The sequence below is a fragment of the Onthophagus taurus genome, chromosome 11, assembly GCF_036711975.1.
Source record: "Onthophagus taurus isolate NC chromosome 11, IU_Otau_3.0, whole genome shotgun sequence".
NCBI classification, from domain to species: domain Eukaryota; kingdom Metazoa; phylum Arthropoda; class Insecta; order Coleoptera; family Scarabaeidae; genus Onthophagus; species Onthophagus taurus.
In genome coordinates this window covers 17070319-17090475 of record NC_091976.1, presented here as the reverse complement: position 1 = coordinate 17090475, position 20157 = coordinate 17070319, and the positions used below count along the sequence as shown (strand labels likewise).

The 20157-nt window shown below is 34.6% G+C and overlaps 2 protein-coding genes across 3 annotated transcripts in view; one reads left to right on the top strand and one right to left on the bottom strand.

Moving 5' to 3' along the window:
- LOC111424234 (tenascin accessory) overlaps nt 1-20157 on the bottom strand; it is a 595836-nt gene that overhangs the window by 516267 nt on the left and 59412 nt on the right. For both annotated transcript variants that reach the window (XM_071200222.1, XM_071200223.1), the window contains exon 2: nt 19936-19961. The gene's annotated coding sequence lies outside the window, so the exon portion shown is untranslated. The remainder of the gene's footprint in view (nt 1-19935; nt 19962-20157) is intronic.
- LOC111417238 (general transcription factor II-I repeat domain-containing protein 2-like) lies at nt 1618-18606 on the top strand. The gene is made up of 3 exons (XM_071200478.1): nt 1618-2101; nt 2159-2640; nt 18496-18606. Exons 1-3 carry the CDS (start codon nt 1618-1620, stop codon nt 18604-18606), a joined length of 1077 nt encoding a protein of 358 aa, XP_071056579.1.

Sequence of the window (20157 nt, the reverse complement as noted above, 5' to 3'; positions counted from 1 at the left end):
TGATAGATAATGTACTATGCCAATCTTGCAATATCAATCATATTGAAAAAGTGCTAACGGCCGACGATTTGTACGTCGTTTCACTGTATATTCCGTCAACATTTTATCTATTTTCAGGTTTGGCAACGTCAGTCTCCTCAATTTCTCCTATCATATGCATTGATGAGAGAACAATAACTGACTTGTTTTTTTGGAACCTATGAACATATAGTTGCATTTTTGCTGTATGGAAAGTTTGTGGAATATACAGACCTTCCTTTGGAGGCTTGTATGTTGAAGAGAATAAATGCCTTATTTTTCCTAATAGTTTCTACTAAAGACATCTTCCAGGAATTGAAGACTTGTGAAGAAATTATCCATTGTTACGTTTCTTCCAGAGTTCTTGTATTTGGCAACCAAGTCTAAAACAATTAGCTCCCCAATATTTTTTGTCGAATACCATCTGATGGTTTTCCTGTGTAAATTTGGCCTTGTAGAGGGTAACTTTTATCCCGTACTTCACCGGTTTTTGATAGAATATCTGGGTAAATTTTGTATGCCCTCGATAAGGAAACAGTTGTTCATAAACCGTTATGCATTCTTTTGGCATATAATAAATAATTATTTAGCATCATCGAAATGTCAGGAATATAAGCAACTTTGTCTGTCTTAGCACGTTCAGCACGAGTAGTTTGGCTATCAAGCCGCAAAAGGCGTAGAAACAATTTGAAACGATCACGAGACATTGCTGCTCGAATAAGTGGCAAAGAATCGCTTTTCCACATTTCGGTAATATGTTCTTTGTTTGACTTATGAACGGCAGAAATTATAAGAATTCATAAAAACTCATCCAATTCTTCTTGAGTAAATGGCTTAAAAACTTGAGGTTGTTTTTTAGTACAACCTTGATAATTTTCTAAAATATTTGTATTATAATTTTCTATTATCAGTTGGCCTTTTGCATTACTTTTTCGAAGATTGTTGTTGTCACATATAGATTGAGTTGGAGATGATAGATCTAAATATTTCCTTTGGTGTATATGTAGAAGTTCTTGCCGTCACACCCATTTTACTAGTTGTTTGGGCCTGCCGTTGTGGTACACTATTCCATACAGTGCCATCTTTGCTAGTCAAAACAGCAGATTTTGAAGAACGTTCCAATTCCGCTTCGTGTTGATCGTAGTCACTTTCATCTGACGTATCATATTGTTCCAGCAAGGGTTCGTGTTCAATATCGGATGCTTCTAAGTCTAAATTTTCGGAAACATATTCCTCTTCATCTGAAGGAACAAAAGACTCCTCTTCAGACGACTCGTCTAAAGATGCTCTAAGCTATTATTTTATATTTACTGTTTTCTTACCACTTCCTTTGACACCTTGGTTTACGCAATCCAACGAGAGATACGCAGACCGCGGCCCGCCGGTCGAATACTGGTGGCCCGCCGACAGCAAAAATAATATTCTCGTACATTCGAAAAATAATAAATATTAAAGTACTTTGTTTCTTTTGATATTGTGAGCGATGTCCATAAAACTTATGAAAATCATTCAAATACCGCGCCAAGGATGGGTAATTTAAGTAGGTACTGTAATTGCTTTTAGGTGCTGTGTTAATCCTAGCCAGGATTAGAACACAATATGGACAAGCCAGGACCTAGTAAAAAACGTAAGGTTAAAGATGAAAATCGGCAGTTTCAAGAAATTTGGACTGAGAAATACTTTTTCGTATGGTCGCATAACAAAGTTGTTTGTTTAATTTGCAAGAATTCTGTTGCGATTGCAAAGGAATATAATGTAAAAAGGCACTATGAAAAGCAGCATCCTACTTTTACCAAGTTTACAGGCGAATTAAGAAAGCAAAAAATGTTGTCTTTAAAACGGGAGCTTATTGGTCAGCAAGCTATGTTTATAAAACCCATTCAAGATTCAGAAACAGCTACAGAAGCTAGTTATGAAATTTCTCGAATGATAGCAAAGCGAAGTCGCCCCTTCAATGATGGGGATTTTGTAAAAGAATGCATAGAAATTGCCGCTAAGAAAATGTGTCCAGAAGCAGCAAAAAAGTTTGAGAAAATTCAACTGAATCGTATGACTATCCAAAGACGAATTATGTCTTTGTCAGGTAATATTGCGGAACAATTAACTGAAAAAACTAAGATCATTGAATTTTTTTCATTAGCACTCGACGAATCCACTGATATTAGTTCCACAGCTCAACTTCTCATATTCATACGAGGTGTTACTCAAGATTTTGAAGTCTTAGAAGAGTTATTAGGAATGTGTTCATTGAAAGGTCAAACCAAAGGAGTTGATATACTCAATGTACTTTTGGATGAGTGTTCAAAAACTGATTTGGACTTATCAAAATTATCGGGAGTTGCGACTGACGGTGTTCCTTCGATGATTGGTGTCAATTCCGGGCTAGTTACTTTGCTGAAAAAGCATCTGCAAGAAAAAAACATAAACGCTGAAGATCTCAAGCAGTTTCACTGCATTATACACCAAGAAGCCCTATGTTCTAAAAAAATTGAATTTCAAAATGTCATGAAAGTGGTAGTTTCGACTGTAAATTTCATAAAATCACGAGGACTCAATCACAGGCAATTCAAACAATTCCTTGATGACATCGAAAGCGAATATGGAGATTTGTATTATACAGAAGTAAGGTGGCTAAGTCGTGGATTGACACTGGAACGATTTCTAAATTTAATAGAAGAAATTGGAATATTTCTGGCGGAAAAGCAAAAGGATGTCCCGGAACTTAACAATCCTGATTGGTTGTGGGATTTGGCTTTTTTAGTTGACATTACAAATCATTTGAATGTCTTGAACACACGGCTTCAAGGCAAAAATCAACTGATATCCCAGCTCTACGCTCATGTATCATCCTTTCAAAGCAAACTGACACTTTTCAGATCGCAATTGAATTCTGGAAATTACAATCATTTTCCGAATTATAAGAAAATGGCTAAAAAATTCAACAAAACTGCGATTAATTTCAGTTATGTAGAAAAGCTAGATATTTTGATTCAATCTTTTCAAGACAGATTTTAGGAGTTTAAAAAAGTGAAACCTCTGTTGGACATATTCAGCAATCCTTTCACGATTTCAGTTGAAAATGCGCCAGAGTCAATGCAGTTAGAAATTATCGACATTGAAAACGACCAAGATTTACGCAACAAATTCAACGAAGGAGACTTGCAGAACTTTTACCGCTGTATTGATAAAAATATGTACAAAGAGTTGCGCATAAACGCTCTGAAATGTGCCAGCATATTTGGTTCTACCTATATATGTGAACAAACTTTTTCAATACTAAATAATAATAAAACAAAAATCGAAACCGCCTTGCAAATGATAGTTTGGAAGCAGTTTTACGTGTTGCTACAAGTAAATTTGAGCCAAATATAAAAAAGATTGTAAGCACTATGCAGTGCCACGCTTCAAATTAATAAATTCTTTTTCAATTTTAATACATTATTATCAATTCTTTATTGTCTTTAATTACCTATACTTCTGGCGGCCCGCCATCAGTTCATGATTTGCCCGATTGGCCCCTAGTCTTAATAAGTCTGTGCATCGCTGGTATAGAGCAAAATATTATATACATAAATTATTTAATATATTAATATTTTATAATTATTAATTATATTTAACTATCTCTACTATTTATAACTATCTCAAATAACTATAGTTATTAGCGATGCACCATGTCTGAGATATCACAATAGAATAGACGAAGACCTGATCTGACGAGTTTTCGTTGCACGTAGATCAGAATCAAGTTCGAACATGTTTATAAACAGGACTAAATACATAAATGCTTACTATGATATGTTTACAGAAGTTTTTTTTTTGAAATCTATAGGTCGTACAAAACGATTTCAATATCAAATAGTAAGATTTTCTGTATCTAGTACCCGGGTACTATTCTTGTCATTAGGTAGTGTTTTATTTCCCAGTCACATAAACGTGAAATTTTAATCATTTTATTATTTTATGATTTCTTAATTGCAATTTAATATGTTTAATCTAATATCCAGTTAATATCTCATCTTGATAACCCATTTTCGTATGTACTACATTACGTCTAATATCGTGGATCATAAATTGCATCTAGAATGGTTTCAGGAGCCTCGAAACGTGCTAAAATATTATCAACCAGGTGTGGTCTTACAAGTGTAATAACATACAAGCGAATTGTGGACGTTCCGGTAGCTTCCTTACTCCCATATCCCCTCGCCCCAGTAAACATGTATAATTGTCTTTCCCAAGCTTTGTCCTAATTCACCCTAAGTGTACACGTTATTAATATACCATCTAATCTAGCCGCAAGATCGCTACGACGAGGCATGGAAACGGAATTTACGACATGGAAACGGCCGTCTAGTGAACGTATTGTACTTGAATGTAGGGCACCAGTAACGCAGGGTCTATGCTTGGGATTACCGTCTTGTTTTTTACCCCCAATTTAAACCCCGGGATAAGGACGAATAATATAACGGACGGTTGGAAACAAACACCTTTTGAAACAAATATGATCGATACCTCGTTTACCATTTTCAATATGTAGATTACAAAATATGTGAGTGTTATTTATGGGACCCAAAAAACAAATTATCGAGCATGTTTTATTAATGTAAAATGTGCGGGCACGTTTGTTTGTTGTTGAAGTAAATAAATTTGAGTGTTTTCGTTATAAATAAACGGTGGTTTAATGTAAGGCATTTTCATAAAATGATTGTTTTTATAGAATTATAAATAAATGCATATTATACAGCTTTACCTGCGAATTTAATTTAGTCCATATTTATCAGAAAAATGCGATGTCACAAAGTATGCTTTCGGATCAACACCTTTTATTATTTTTAGTAAAGTGGGGTCAAATATACCGTTTATACGCACGATTTAAAAAAGCATTGAAATCCCAAATATTCCACGAATGTTTATATCCAATTTTTATGTTTTGAGGATCCCTGAATTCGTTTGGACAATTTTTAGCATTATGTATGGCATTTATAGGCTCGATTTAATACAACTTATGTTGTCATTGCATTTACCGCCATTATTGCCGTGTTTAGTTTACTATAAAAAAGTTAGAATTGTTATCTCTGTGAGCTGAAAGATATCATTAATTATACCTGGTGTGATAGTTACTGACAATTTTTACAAGCAACTCTATGAATACGTTCAAGAAAATGATTAATTATATCTCAATTGAGATTTCATCAGGGACGTAGCAGCACGATATTTCTATTGGAGGTAACCCATGATCTTTTGAAGGTTCAGTATTTAACCCTAGATAACAGATAGTCTGTGTAAAATTTATGCATTTAAAGTTTCTGGTTTTTTATATAAATAAATAAATATAACTGCGGAAATTGTGGTATTTATTATTTCATCTGTAGGTAAATATATAATAAACATTGGTTTATTCAATTCAATAAATAAAACATGAGATTAAAGGTGATTACAGCTAATAGATCAATTTTACGACTATCTTTTACGTACACTACATTATGATTATCTTTCTAGGGCTAAAGTTATCTTTATGTTTGGCACTGCTGCAATTTTGCACAGCGTCTGAGACTTAGACATAAATAATGCATAATACATAGTGGAGAGGACGAGGACCCTATAGAAAGAAAACGAAAACAAGAGAAAAACAACGGAGAAGGGAATATCGATGGGACTGTAGAATACAAGGCAAGCAGAGAAGAAGCAGCCATTTGAGAGCGAAGTGTGTGTTTAATAGATTTCCTAATCCCCTCTATCAAAAAAAGAGCTTCTGAGATTGTTGATCAAGGTGTATTATGTTACATGGGGATTGGAATTGAACTCCGTTTCTCCGTTTGTATATATACAGGGTGATTATCAACTTATACGCATAAACTTGAGGATTTATTCCTCATGACAAATAATGACTAATAGTTGAAAAAAATTGTAGTAAAAGTTTTTTAGTTTCCTAGATATCCGATATAATCGGCGACATCTAGATCACGTGTTTCCTGGAGGATGGATAGGTCGAAATGGTCTAATGGCCTGGCCATCGTGATCTTAAAAAGCATAGTGTACGCCACGTAAGTTAATACTGAGCAAATATTGCAAAATCAGGTACATGCTGCTGCACAGACAATCCGGCAACACCCTGGTTTAGGCTGCGTTAGTTGGGAACGTGGATTTGGGGAACCCAATTGATAGAAAATATGGGAAATAACTTCGAACACTTGTTGTGATGTTATTTTAAAATGTTCTATGTATTCTTGATTTGTAGGAGGATTTGAATAATGTTAATGATTTTTAGATGAAGCATAGACTTAGCCTTAATGATGGCAAATCAGCTACGGTGCCATTTGGAAGAGATACTTTAACTGAGCATGTACACCATAACTCAAACACACAATTAACAACAAAAACGTAACATACTAAATATGGATGATTGCAATTTTCTAACCAGTTTACATGAAATGCCTTTTTAACAAGTAGGATTTAATTGTTTTATAAATTGAGGTGATAATAAAGTCTAATCTGAAAGGTAAACCAGGCTTTGTTTTTGATTGTATCTGCAATTCTGTCTACTTGGTTGATCGTCGCAATGTTTATCTCTTAAACCAAGCTGATGGATGAGGTTGAGCTGATGGGTGGGGTTCTTGTCTAATGTTATAGTTGTTAACTTCTTGAGATGTAATTTCTTGTAAAGCTTTGAGTTGATAGGCAGAACAGAAATAAGGTAAAACAGAAATGAGCCCGTACATTGAAATGTTATAGATAGGTTCGTCTGAAGTAACACATAACTGAGGTTTACTCCAGCGCATAAATGAGTGCATATGGGAAGGATACAGTCTTTGCTGCTGGGAAAGCAATCGCCATACATATTCGTCTTTGACTGATTATTAATTTTGAAGCTCAACGCCCTTTTATAAGTGAACTCAACTTGCTGCACGTGCCCTGCATGTTCTTTCGGTCTGTTATTCGTCATAGTTCTAATACCTTTCTTCGAGAGATTTTTCGGACGAGTCTCTTATAATTTTCCACATCTTGACAAAGTTTTCTCCAGACTAGATATGATGCAGATGCAGATGCAGAGACAAAGAATCATATTACATGAATTGTAGTGGCCACTTTTTTGTATGATTTAGTATGTGTCAATTTCACTTCAAACGATAATTGGGTATAATAGTGTTAATCATTAAGTGCACTACGTTTTCCGTTGAGTACTGATCAAGAAGATTCTAAACAATGACATGTGACGATTGAATCTAACAAGCCTTATACAAATGTAGTTTTGAAAAGGTAGAGAATTCAAAACGGTTATTTTCCTCCTTTTTTATTAACGAAGAGAAAGATGTGAGAACCAGCAACGGGAAAATTTTTTAAAGGTGTTCAATACAGTAGTTAACAAAGGAAAATTTGACTTCCTTTAGAAATAAGGAAATAAAACTGTCTGAAAGGTCTGTCGCAAGATGGCCCTGTTTCCCTGAATTAACATTTTCGCGTCTTCAGATCATTAGAAATCTAACACAACTTGTCAACTCCCTAATGAATTGATATGATACTCTCCAAAGAGGTAGCTCCGTATTTTATAAAGCTAAGTAAAAATGCAATGTGCAAATTTACAAGACATGTTTTCGGTCAGTATAAGATATAAGTAATAAGCACCTTTATAACGTAATACTTATTCATATCAGGCTGGTTCCTAAGTATGAAACTGTACCGCAATTCCCCACTTTGATTGCCTTCGAAAAAGAATTGTAGGGGACTACCCGCGGGGTGAATTGGATTGCAGAAAAGGTCCGTTGGGAGCTAGTTGTTGTGACATGAGGTATATACATGGCCTCTCCATATCATACATATTACTGCATGTTTCAACATTGTAATGCTAGGGATTTTAAATCTTTTGTAGTACAATCTGAATGTATACAAATTTATGACATCACTTTAACTGAATCTATGCAAAACATGTCTCTTTTGGTACTTGGTATATAAGGGTATATGTTTTTATCAATTACCTGTTTTTTTACCAACCTCTAGTTAACGTATTTAAAATATTATCTCTTTAAAATATGATGTATAATTAATTGCAATTTAGCACTGCAGTAGCTTTCGACCTGAAGGCTACAAACATTATTCTTTTAAAACATTTGTCACAATCGGTGGAAATAATATAGGCTTAAGATTTCTCAATTGAGTTGGGTTTTTGGTTTCAGAATGTTCAATACAAAAATTAAATGTATAGAAGACACATGAGCGAATGATAGAGAGTAGTAATATAATGCTACTGATCTAATCAGCGCTCATGACGCTAATTCTAATTCCAACCAACGTCTCAAAAAGTACAAACTCAGAGGTAAGGGAGAAAAGTAATAATTTTTGGAGAATCAGTAACTTCTCCAGCTAGCAAGTTTTGGAGAGCCAGTAAATAATCATCGAGAAACTCCATACTTTCAATACTCTAAGGAATATCACGACTTTTGGCTCGATACGCCCCGAGAGATATAAAAGCGCTGCAAAGCTTGAGTTGGTCATTATAATTGCGAAGGCGTGCGAGGTAAACTTTTTTCTAACGTTTAATGTCAACGTTTAATCTAAATTTAAAAATTTTCCATTACATATAAGTAAGTTACACAATAATAATTAGGTAAACTGTGAACTAAGAAGTTATTAATAGCACGATCCATTACAACTGTAAGTTGAGAAAAGACATTTAAATATCTTACTTTCATAGAGGAAAAACTTGAATGAACTCAAGTTAATCAGTACGATATTCTCTAGTTTAATCTGAATTTCAGTGAAGATAATTTGAAGAATATTGAGTGCAATTGAGGGGCAAGATTTCTAAAACAATTATAATTGCTCTAACTTAATTTCAATAATGATTGCTTATTTACAGGGTGTCATAAAAGTCCGGAAGCCTAACTTTTCGATGTTGTAACTTTGGTTGTTTTTGTAGTATGAATATGAAACTTTGCTCGCATGTATGTCTTATTTTTACTAAAAACTCCTCCAAAAATCCATCCTTGGATCCAAAGGATTGGATTTTTGGTTTTGCTTTACACGTTTTCAGGTATGGCGTCCGTTGTAGACCGTGCCACGATTTTCTGGCTAAGTCCGGGGTGACTCAGAAGGAGATTAGATATATCACCGGAATTTCCTGTAAAAGCATCCAACCGGTAATCGAAGATTGTCCCAGAAGTGGAAAACCAAGAACTGCCGTGACTTCTATCATGGTCAGGCGTGTCTGGGACAAGATCCGCCAGAATTTCATGAGGAATCTCAGAAAATTGACTAAAGAGCTGAATATTAGCCATCAATCTGTGCATAGGATTGTCAAACATCGTTTGGGGCTTCGTAGCATCAAGATATAAGGACTCACACTTTGACGAAAACATGAAGCGTTTCCCACCGGTGGAGTTGAAAGACATTCTTTTCAGTGACAAGAAGTTATTCACGAATGAACAAAGATTCAACCGCCAAAACGACAGAATTCTTGCGCGACTGGTTTAATGAGCAAATGATTAAAGCTCAGGTCATGGTTTGGCCCAGAATGCCTTCAACCGGGACGCCGCTGATTTTTGTAGATGAGGATCAATCTGGGTCAAGATCAACTTCCAGAACTACCTTGATGGAATTCTGATGAAGAAAGTATTGTCTCGGAGCCAGTCTCATTTCAATGAGATATATATTCCAATAGGACTGAATGCCCACACACAAGGCTAAGATGGTTGAGCCATGATTACCACCATAGAGTGGCCACTCTATTTGAACCACCGATTTTTCCGTGTGGGCGGTCCATGAAAGGAAGGCTTGTGCTACTCCCCAGAAGAATCTCGTCAGTCCGAAGTAAGCCCTTCAGAAGGTATGGGACAATCTCGACGTCGAGTACCTCTTCGCCATGGTGGCTGCGTTCCCCATGCGTAGGATAGATACTTCGAACTTTGTACATTGTTGTTTGTTAAAATTTATATAATTTTAGTAAATAGAGTGAACTCTATTTACTAAAATTCACGATTATTTCATTGTTCAAGTTGACCACCCAGAATTCCTTTAATACAATTTTTGGAACAGTACTAGTAGTTATATTAAATGTATAGACATTAACTCTTTCATTAATATGGTAATACTGATATTTTCAACATTTTCTATTTTTATTGAAATTAATCCACGTCCCAAAGTAAATAAATTAAAATTTGTTCCAATAAAATCAAATAAAATATCATAGCCATAAAACGAGTAATAAACGTTAAAAAAAGGGTCATTCCATTCGGATAATTAACTTTTAACGATTACCTTTTAACAATAAATTTATTTTTAATTATAAACATTTTCAACTCTCTTTAATTAAATTTGTTTTGAATTAAAATAAATCACTATTTTAATAAAATCCTCTTAATAAATCTAGTTCAATCAGATTAAATTCACGTTAAGCTCGTAGTAATTTGTACCATTCCCATATACTACTGACCAGGATAATCTGGTGTAGAAAAGAGAATTCTTTGTCCCTTTGAAACCAACCGGTGAGGTACGCAAAGAGGAATGCGGCGTAAATCTCGTCAGGTTCCGCGAAGTTAATAATACATTCCAATCTGGAGAGAAATTTTGCCTTCAATTAGTGTCAGTACGAGTTTCCCTGACACGGTCGTCTCTTTTATTCTCAAACTGTGGCGCGTAGAAGGAAACGAGCCGGTCATAAATAAAACTCTTCGTCAACGATGACTACGACGAGGTCCCGGAATAATTAGGCGACGTGTGTCCCGCTTATTAATTATGAAACGTTGCGGAGCAGCCGCCGTGTGCACTAATTTCAAACTCGTTAAAATTCTACGCGAGCTTATTAGTTCCGAATGGCATCGTTAAAGGGTTCGTAAATTGGCCAAGATTAGGTGAAACATTAACAGGGAATTGATCATTTTGATCAAGTAGAAAGTATTATACGAAAATAATTATGATGAAGGTGGGAAAAGAAATTTTTAGCTTTTTTGTATGGAGGAAGATTATTTTAGAAATGCTTGCACAGCGCAAAGATGCAAAAGAGAAAGACCTGCAGAGACGAACTAATTACAGAAATTAATGTCGGAACCCTTTATTAAGTTGGAAACGGAGGGAGGTTTCTTTATTGTACTATTTTTAGAAATTAACCTACTTTTACTCAGTTATGAAGATCTCTTTGTTCTTGCAGGCACAATAAATGGTAAGTTGACCACCTGTAGTTTTTTGATATTATTAATTTTTTGTTAAAAATTAATCAAAATCTTTTGTTGGAATTTTATTTGATACGTGTAAAAGTAGTAAGAAGGGAGTTGGCGTTTCCCATTTAATCTACTCTCGTCCTCCGTTACGTTCCCATTGTTCCACGAAGGGGGTGTCTGTATCGACACACTTTGTTATCTTTCCTAAGCGACTCTCTCCTTACACATACAACTTAATTGGCTCGTTAGAAGAAGAGCCATCTTGGGACGAAGTTACTCCCGAGTTTCTCTGAAACATTTTACTTTGAAATGGTAAGAAGAAACATTTCCAAGCACAAAATCACTTTGTATTACAAACTTATTTAAAAATTTCTCTTTTAATCGACCATTAGCATGTAAACGCTCTACAACGTACATAGAGAAGCTTAAGTAAATAATAGTGTCGTTAATTTGGTCGGAAGATTAATGTATATTGTCCCTATTGGCGTTGTTACTGCAGTGATGAAACAACTGGGATGTCAATCGATATCGACATAACTACTAGCTGCTACTAGCGTTGTTGTTTCAAATGAGAGATTTACCGGGTTAGAGAACGGTTTTGGGCGTCGCGACGCCTAATGTATTAGTTCCTTTGGGTATGATTTGCCGAAACATATTTCACCGTAACTCGGCCCGGAACAAATACAATCTGGCACGTGACGTATTTCGATTATTGTCCCGTCCGCCTAATCTGGAACGCGTCGGAGTGCTTCTGTCGCCGCAAATTTCGCGACGACCCTTTTCCCCGTGAAATCCCGACGGATACGCGCGCGTTAAAAAGGGAATTTATTGATCTCGGTAAAAGGGTCGAACAATACCCACACCATATTCTATTCCAAAAGAAAAACGAAATACCTTTTTGGATCAACCACTTTAACTAGAACTAGTAGGTGTTTTCGTTCATATGCACTGAGTGCATCTTCCTGTTTCAAACAAACTTGATCCTTAAAAATATTCAATATGATAAAGAAGGTTTTCGTTCTAACAGGAAATTTAGAAGTTTTTGGGTGATGGAAATATATTTTAAACTGACAGTTTAAAATGATGTCAGTGGGAAGTCTTTGAAATTTTCAATAACAGCCTCAAATAAGAAGGTTTTAGAAAAATTGATGATGTCTTGAATGAGCTTTTAAATATTGGACATGTATTGCATAAGGGAAAGTCATAGAAAAGTTATAAAAGTATTTCATGGAATATCAACTTATTTAAAAATGGTTAACACCTCTAACACATTTTCCAAGAAGTGCTGATAATACTGGATACTGCGTTGAAAATTAACAACATGGATGTTACCAATCATGTAAAATCTGTAATAAAAAGAAATAGAAGTGGCAAGATATACATAAGAAAAAACATTACTAAATAAATTCGAACAGTTTGCGTATTGATTATATTTCGTTTACATTGAGATATGCATTGAAAAGGGAACAGAGGCGAATATGATTGTTGATTTCGCAAGAAGCTTCTTTGTTTGTAAGTTTATTATTTGCTAACCTTAATCAAATACTCAAGTGTACCGTTTCTATTTAAAGTACAAGTTACTATATAAAAATGGTTTAATGTTCAGGTTGCTATAAAAAGTTGCTACATATCAATAACTTCAGTGTAATAGCTGTACATATGAGTGAATCACAAAGTGCAAATGAAATGAGAAGTCAAAACATACATATTCATCAAAACCTCGAAGTTGATTATTTGCGCTATAACAATAATTTCTTTTATATGCATCATATTTGACAGAGAGAGAATTAATAGAATCTGAGTTAGTGAGGAGATTAGAAGGACTTTAAAGTAAAGGAAAAAACTAAAGAAATGAGAAGCGGAAGACTGAAAACAAACTAAAAATAGATGAAAGAGAACGACAATAGAAGAAGAGATTTAACTGAGACTGAGGAAAGAAAAAAAGTAGGCAGAGAGGATGTAGACTAGAAAAAGAGAATAAAAGCGAAACAGAGGAAGAAAAGATGAGCGGAGAGAAGAGGAAAACATTGTAGATGCAAGAAAAGAACTGGTAATAAAGACTATAATGTGCGGCAAGAAAAACAAATTTTGTACATTTGAAAAATAATTCAAATTTTATATTTCTCCTTAATAATAATTGATATATTATTTAATATATTCTATAACTTTCAATAACTTTAATTTTTATGACTTTTAAATTTATAATAAAAATATCCATCTCTGATGAATAAGATTAAATGGATAGGGGAAAGAATTCAAATCCGGTAACAAAAGTAAGAAATTAACAGAAATCATAATAATAATTTATTCCCAAAAAAAACAAAGTTACAGGTCTTATTTTCATTCAGCTTCGTTTTAAACCAATCTGACACAACCTTTTGACTGAGACCTTCATTTTCGTGTAGCTCTTCAACTATACTAGATATATTTATCACTGTTGTGCCATCTGCATACATTATCGTCTTACACGTATTCAGAGTTTCCGGAAGATCGTTCACATATAAAAGGAATAAAATTGGAGCCAAGATGGATTCCTGCGGTACACCGATTTCCACCCTTCTTATGGTCGATCTATTATTCCCAACTTAGACCACCTGTCTTCGATTTTCTAGGTACGATTGAAACACTTTTATCGTGGGATGTATGATGCCATAATATTCCAGTATCTTATGATTGACACAATCAAATGCCTTTGTAAGGTCCAGCGTTAGTGCCGAAATTTTTTTTTGAAACCATCAATGATTTGCTCATGTAGATAAATTAATAATAATAATAATATCAAAGGAGAAGTTAAAACTGTGTGTAATAGGAGTAAGAACAATATCCAATATAGGAAGAAGTTTGAGACCAACTCCATCAGCTCCCACACTAGTAGACCTCGAGTGATTCAAGGCATCGCGGATTTCTGACGCTGTGACCAGAACGAAGGAGAAAGTGGAGAATTTACATGAGGCAAGAATTTCAGTAATAGTAGTCATCCTAGTCTCACCAGTAATGAGCAGAGGAGGGTCAGCAAAAAACCTAGCCGATGAATCCACATCACAAGTAGTCCCAACAGAAGGAGACTCAACCGGTCCTAAGGAACGCATAAACCTCCAAAACGTTCTCAGATTAGCATTAGATAATCTCCGGTGGAAATAAGATTTTTTGGCATTCCTACATTTGTGATTGCAACGGTTACGCAAGATCCTATAGTTTTCACGATTAATAGTATTTGGAGTACGTTTAAATAATAGCTTCGCACGGTTACGCTCCCTCATCAGTCATCTTATTTCATCACTTAACCAGGGTGTGGACGGATATCTCACCCTGCGTCGTCTGAGTGAGGCATGCTTGTCATAGAGATTGATAAGTTTAGAGTTGAAGTATTCAACCTTGCCATCAATCTCGGCCATTCGATAAAGCGGAGCCATCAATTAGAGCTTTAGTTGTGGAGGATTTCCTTACATAGCCATATTGATGCTTATTGAAAACATCTTCCTTGTACAAATAATCAAGAAGACGCGATTTCAACAGATGCTCAAAAAGTTTTGACATTATTGGTAAGATAGCTATTGGCCGAAAATTGTTAGGATTATTTACATCACCTTTCTTGTATATGGGAGATATTCCCGCAATTTCTAGCTCATTAGGGAAAATGAACCGTTGAAAACATTTGTTAATAACAGTATTTAATGGTTCAACAATGATGTAAGTAATAAATTTTAAAATGCTCGTTGACATACCATAATAAATTTCTGAGTGACTATTATTGAGTTGCATTATAGTATTAAATATCTCTACTTCATTCGTAGAAAATAGTACAAACGAGTTAACATTCGATTTTACACAGTTCATGTAATCACTGGGGCTATTTGGACCATCACTCATCAATGATGATGCAATTTCCAGCGGTGTACGCGTGAAAAAGATGCTCAATTCTTCTGCGTTTACATCGGATTTTATTTTTTGTGTTGAACATAAGTTTATGTTTCCCTTGATTACCTATCCAGGCCGCTTTAGACTTATTTCTCGCATTCATAATGTTTAATGTTGCATTGTACTTTGGTTTAGTCTTCATTAATTCATACCTGTATTCCGTTCTATACTTTTTATAGATATCATATGATTCAATTGTTATTGTTGCTTTACCAATTGTATCAAGTATACCGAGAACAAAAGAAAGAGAACAAGATGTGAAATTGATAAGACTGACAAGAAACTATAAATGTAAGAAAGGAACTAGACAAATATGTGGAAGCTGATGAGAGACTAGTAATATAAGACGGAGACTGAACACAGACCCAAAGGAGAATAAAAAGAGGCTGATAATAGAGGAAAAAAACTGAACTTAGAAACTGAACTTATCACAAAAGAGAAATTCGAAGTTCGTACGCCATAGAAGTTAAATGGACAAAATTTGATGTGCATACTGTTAAAACGTTAGAAGTTATTAAGAAATGAAAGAACCAAAATATCATTTTCGTCTTCTTAATGAGTATGAACGAATTAGTATCTTAATAATGAAGGGTATGACAATAGAATAAGATTTTATACTAAAGTGAAAAACTTGCTCAACGATACTCACTCAAATCGTTCTTCAAGGGGTACTCAGTTAATTGAAACTTTTTGCATTGAAAGAAATTTACTAGCTAATTTAAAAAAACTTTAAAAAAAACGAAAACTTTATATTGGGAGTTCAAAAATTAAAATGAATACTAATTAAGAGTGGAAAAAGAATTAAAATTGAAGAATACAACATGTCTCCTTTGAATCAAGGAGAGAGACATTAAATCCATGGTTGTACGTTAAATTCTGAAGTTGTAGTCATTGTGAAGACAGTGACTTCAATAGTGACTTTAGTTTTAGTCATATATTTCAATTAAAGTTTTCTGTCAGTCAAAATGCTTTAAGTTTTTATTGCAAAATATCCTGACTTAACAAAAGTCTAGTCCACTACTCCCAATCAAATAGCAGAAGGGTAGCTACTGGTGCACAAGAGATGGACCAAAAAGTTTCGCAGCAATTTCAGAAGTAAAAACAAGCTGTAAACAGAAACATGACCTTGATAACTATCGGTTTAATTATATGCACAACTATAAATTCCACGTCTTCAGTGATGCTAAGGCTGGGCAAAATAGAAATCATACGCTAATGAGACTTCTCTTGGAATTGACTATGATAGGCCGATATCAAGTTATACATCAATATTTTCCGCGACGTGGTTACAGTTTCTTTAATATCCAATAGATATTTCATTACGATAAAAGTACTATTTGCAGGCTGGACCGCGTCTATTCGTCAGAGAAATATTCGAAACCCAAAAGTACGTGAGTCTTATTTCCAAGAGAAGTGGCTATAAAATGAACAAATCTAAAATTTTACAGACTGGTGGCATCGGTATTTCAAAAAATCTTGCAAAGACAGTGCAAAGAAAAACCGCCTTCTACTATATATAGCTGAACGTAAGGGATGTGTGCAAGCTAGGCAATACATAGATAGATTAATTAGTTGGGTATCTTCAGATTGGATTCTATTCCTTTGCCTGTAGAATAGGTCTTCGAAAGCAAAGGTATCGAAAATGTGAAAGCAGTCTTTCGTTACATACCAGAGAAACATTTTACGATAACGTTATGACGAATCCCAAACCTGTTTAGAATGAAGAGGAAGAAATATTTTCCATGAATTGGTTACTTCAACGTTGATTCAATGAAAAATTTGTCAAATAACTTATATTTCATGAATTTTTTACCTTTGTTTGGATTGATAACATTACATGACTTTCAAAAAGTCATAACTAATTAAGGCATTCACTAAAGTATCACTTTGAAATTTAGAGAGCAACTTGTTTTTATTGAGGTTTATAATCGGTCAATGTATTCTTTTCAATGTTGCCGATTATTTAAACATTTATTCATTGTTCTCAATTCAAATCTTGTTGGAATAACATCTAATTTTATCAATTTGTTATTAACCTAGAGCTAAAATGTTTTGGCAGCTAGAGACTGAAGTTTCTCAGATATCAAGCATTATGTTCAGAATTCGGCGAGAACAATTATGAAGCAAGATTACATTTCAATGATAATAAACATCATAATAACAAAGATAAAGCTACTCCCATGGTAGAAATGTTGAGTGTTGAGTACCTGAAACAGTATTAATTTGAGAAATAAACTAAAAAAAAGTAGGACAAAGCTTTTATTTTATGTGGCTTCGATGGATTAATTTACAATTGGGAACTTTTTCAGTAGGGCAGTAGTTATTGATTGAATATATTGTAAAAGCAATTTTGGAGAAAAACTTGAAATTCATGATTTGTAAAATTCTATTATATGGATATGAACCCTCAAATATATTTGAAGTTAACAATGAAAGTTAAATACGTTTTGTTCATTTAAAATTTAAAAACTCTAATCGACTTGTGTTAATAATTTTTAAGTTATTAAACATTTTAAACCAGACAGTTTAAAATAAAGTTAATGCGTTGGGTTCGTTGGGGGTTGAGAAGTTTTCGAGAGAGCAATCTAAAATGGTCATTAGAGTAGGATGGGTTAGAACCGTCTTCAACATATTATTTATGACAGTTTGTGATGTTTTAATGAAGAGGCCACGGTGAGGATGCTCTCACGTCGACCGCAATGCTCGATAACACTTGATCATGCGTGAACGCCCGGATAAGGGTTGTGCACCCCCATGTGTGCGGTTCACGTGACAGGTCGTATTTGTAACGCAACGAACTTTAGATTCTCCCAAAATGTAATGGAGATAGGAATTTATATACCTGACTACTAACAACAACCCTTTTACGAGAGCGTTAAATCATGAAGAGTTAAATCAAAATTTAACGTTTAATTTATGGTTGTTTTCTTTGAAATTGAATTTTGGGTTCGATTTCCTCCAATATCCTGGCTTTCAAATTTAAGTATTCATGGTTCGTAAGCAATGTTCGATAAAATGGTTATTATCGGCGCGAGCCATTACTGAGGCCTGTTCCACGATTTATAATGGTGGAAAATTCCGGGCGTAGACTATTTTATTATGGCAATATTCGGGGAACCCCGCGTAGCATCCGGGTTGCCATCAAGTGCGGTTTGTATGGCGGCGAGTCAAACGGCCTCCGACCCGCACATAATTTATGACCAGCTCGATTTTAATTGCAATTACGTTAGTCTAGGGGGGTAATCGTTACCACGATTCAAAAGTTCCGCAGTTAATCCTTTTAAGTGGTCATTATTGAAATGTACTTCTAAGTAATTATGCAATGACCTTATTACCATTGAAAAATTCTTTTATAAAATCAATCATCCTTTTATTCACTGTCTAATATTATTTCAAATTTCTTTAAATTTAGAAAAGAATTAATATTTATGATTCACATCCGGTTTTAATGCGTCAAAATTCAAGTGAAAAACCCCTTCAACCCGAAAATAAATACCGTCCGAAACCGGAGGTTAGAAATTAAATGGACTGTCTGAAATATGTCAGCGTGCCATATTTCACACATCAGCGTTATAAACGGGAACCACCTATATTTAGGGTTAAGTAGGGAGTTATTTTCGCTCGCAGTCACATGCAGGGCATCCAATAAAATAATCGTTGGCGTCGCCAGCCATATTTCACGATTAAAAACCAGACCTACTCTCATAGCTAGAACCGAAGCATATTCATTTTCAGTTATTAATCCAGATGGAACGTTCAAAGGAAATTCTCCTTCTGTTTTGAATACTTCTGGATACGCACCAGACCCGACGACAACGACCAACGTTGTTTACTGCCTTTACATTTTCAAAGACCAATTAGGTATTTTAAACACCTTTGAAGATGCACTTGCTTATGTTGAATGATATTCATTAATTATGAATGTTTTAAATTTAAAATTGCAAAAGCTTATTTTTATTACCGTTTTTTATAAGGATTCAGAAATATCAAACAGGTTATTTTGTTAATTTTTGTTTCTCGGAATAAAATTCTTAACTCAAACTCGAGAACGAATATCAACATTTAATACTCTTTTAATAAACAGTTAAACTTTTGCTCTTCTGGTTGGAATAACTTTCGGATTTCCAAAGTTGCTTTGCCACTTTGCCTCAGTCTCGCAATGAGATTGTCGCTTATTTAAATTAAATTGATATACCATTACAGTTTGAAAACTTGTGGAAACATTTGCTGCACAGCAAAGTCAAAATAACAGATGCGTATTTTCTTTTCAACGGTAGAAACACGAACGTGAGTTAATTTCACTTCTAGAATGTCTCGGCAACGTCGCAACGCGAAAATAGACTCGATGTCTCTCGACCCACTCGCGAAATGTTTATTTATTTACGCGTACACGGTTCATAGTTTGTACAGATAGCAGTTTGATCGGCAGTTTGCAAGCTTTAACTAGCATACCGTATGTATCTAGCAATATTATTATACACACAGTAGACATACCAGACCGTTTTAGGTTGTTTATTTAAAGAGTTTCAATTCGTTTTTTAATGTTTCCATTTTTCTTTATTTTTTTTGTGTCATTAAAGAATTGTTTCCGGCTTCAAAACGTCGCAGGGGAAAAAGAGAAGTACTACATACGACAAATATAATGTTAAATTTCGATGTGGGGGACAAATCGCTCTGGACATTCCCATAAATAATGTTCGCATTTATGAGAGAAGTACTGCCGAGCAGAATCGTACCGCCGGGACCTGACTCTATCCTCGAGTTTTACGCTGACTCCGCACAATGTATTATTTACCATCATTTTGCACCGTTTGTACCATACAAAAAAAGAAAACTTAAAAACATGACTTACCTTTTCGATGATGTTGGGTGTCAGATCTAGAAAACAAAAAAAAAATAATTATTAAATTTTTTCAAAAAGAATAAAATTATTTATAGATAATTTTATAGAAGTAATTTTTGGGATCCTTATGGGTATGTACTCAGTGGCGATTAGATAGTTGACGCAAGTTGCCTTTATACCTTATATTAGGTGTGTTAGGTGTTCACAGCGTCTTTTGAACTTTTGTGGCTG